The sequence below is a fragment of the Antrostomus carolinensis genome, unplaced genomic scaffold, assembly GCF_000700745.2.
Source record: "Antrostomus carolinensis isolate BGI_N321 unplaced genomic scaffold, ASM70074v2 scaffold37840, whole genome shotgun sequence".
In the NCBI taxonomy this organism is placed as follows: domain Eukaryota; kingdom Metazoa; phylum Chordata; class Aves; order Caprimulgiformes; family Caprimulgidae; genus Antrostomus; species Antrostomus carolinensis.
This window is the reverse complement of record NW_010291294.1, coordinates 7,334-7,894: the sequence shown is the minus strand read 5'-3', so window position 1 is coordinate 7,894 and position 561 is coordinate 7,334. Positions and strand designations below refer to the sequence as shown.

General features: G+C 51.3%; 1 protein-coding gene across 2 annotated transcripts in view; it reads left to right on the top strand.

Moving 5' to 3' along the window:
- The first annotated feature begins 378 nt into the window (after positions 1-378).
- The window catches only part of RAD51 (RAD51 recombinase), a 7,109-nt gene continuing 6,926 nt past the window's right edge, over positions 379-561 (top strand). The window contains exon 1 of one of the 2 annotated variants that reach the window (XM_010175903.1): positions 379-468. In XM_010175903.1, coding sequence (XP_010174205.1) covers positions 382-468 — 87 coding nt within the window. In that variant the 5' untranslated portion in view covers positions 379-381. The remainder of the gene's footprint in view (positions 469-561) is intronic. The other variant, XM_010175910.1, reaches the window with a different exon arrangement.

Here is a 561-nt window from a genome sequence, read left to right as displayed (position 1 = left end):
AGATCTCTTCCAACCCAAACCAGTCTGGGATCTTCTGATGTGACCATGTAACTTCTCACTGAGATACTGCTGATAGCAAATTAATTCTGTCACATTCCACCCCTGAGCTCTGTGCTGAGCCTCTTATTCCCCCTTCCCAGGTCACACAAGAGTTTTGGGGGGTTTTTTTTTGTGTGTGTTTAATATTTCACAGGAAAGCACACAAAAGAGATTTCTCACAGCACTTACATTCCACCAGCTGAGAGATGGGAGGGGAGACCCCCACCACCCGCTGCTGTAGATGGCCTGTTAGTGTCTTGTGCCCGTGGTGGTGTTGCAGGGCGTGCTGCATCGCAGGGTTTGCTGGTGTTCTCCCAGGGGCTGCACGGAGCGCCCGGTGCCATGGCCATGCAGATGCAGTTGGAAGCAAACGCGGACACGTCAGCGGAGGAGGAGAGCTTCGGACCACAGCTCATATCTCGGTTAGAGGTGGGTGAGGAGTGAGCTCTGCAGGAAGTTTTCCAGAACTTTGCTAGTCTTTTTCAATCATAGAATCATAGAATGGTTTGGGTTGGAAGGGAC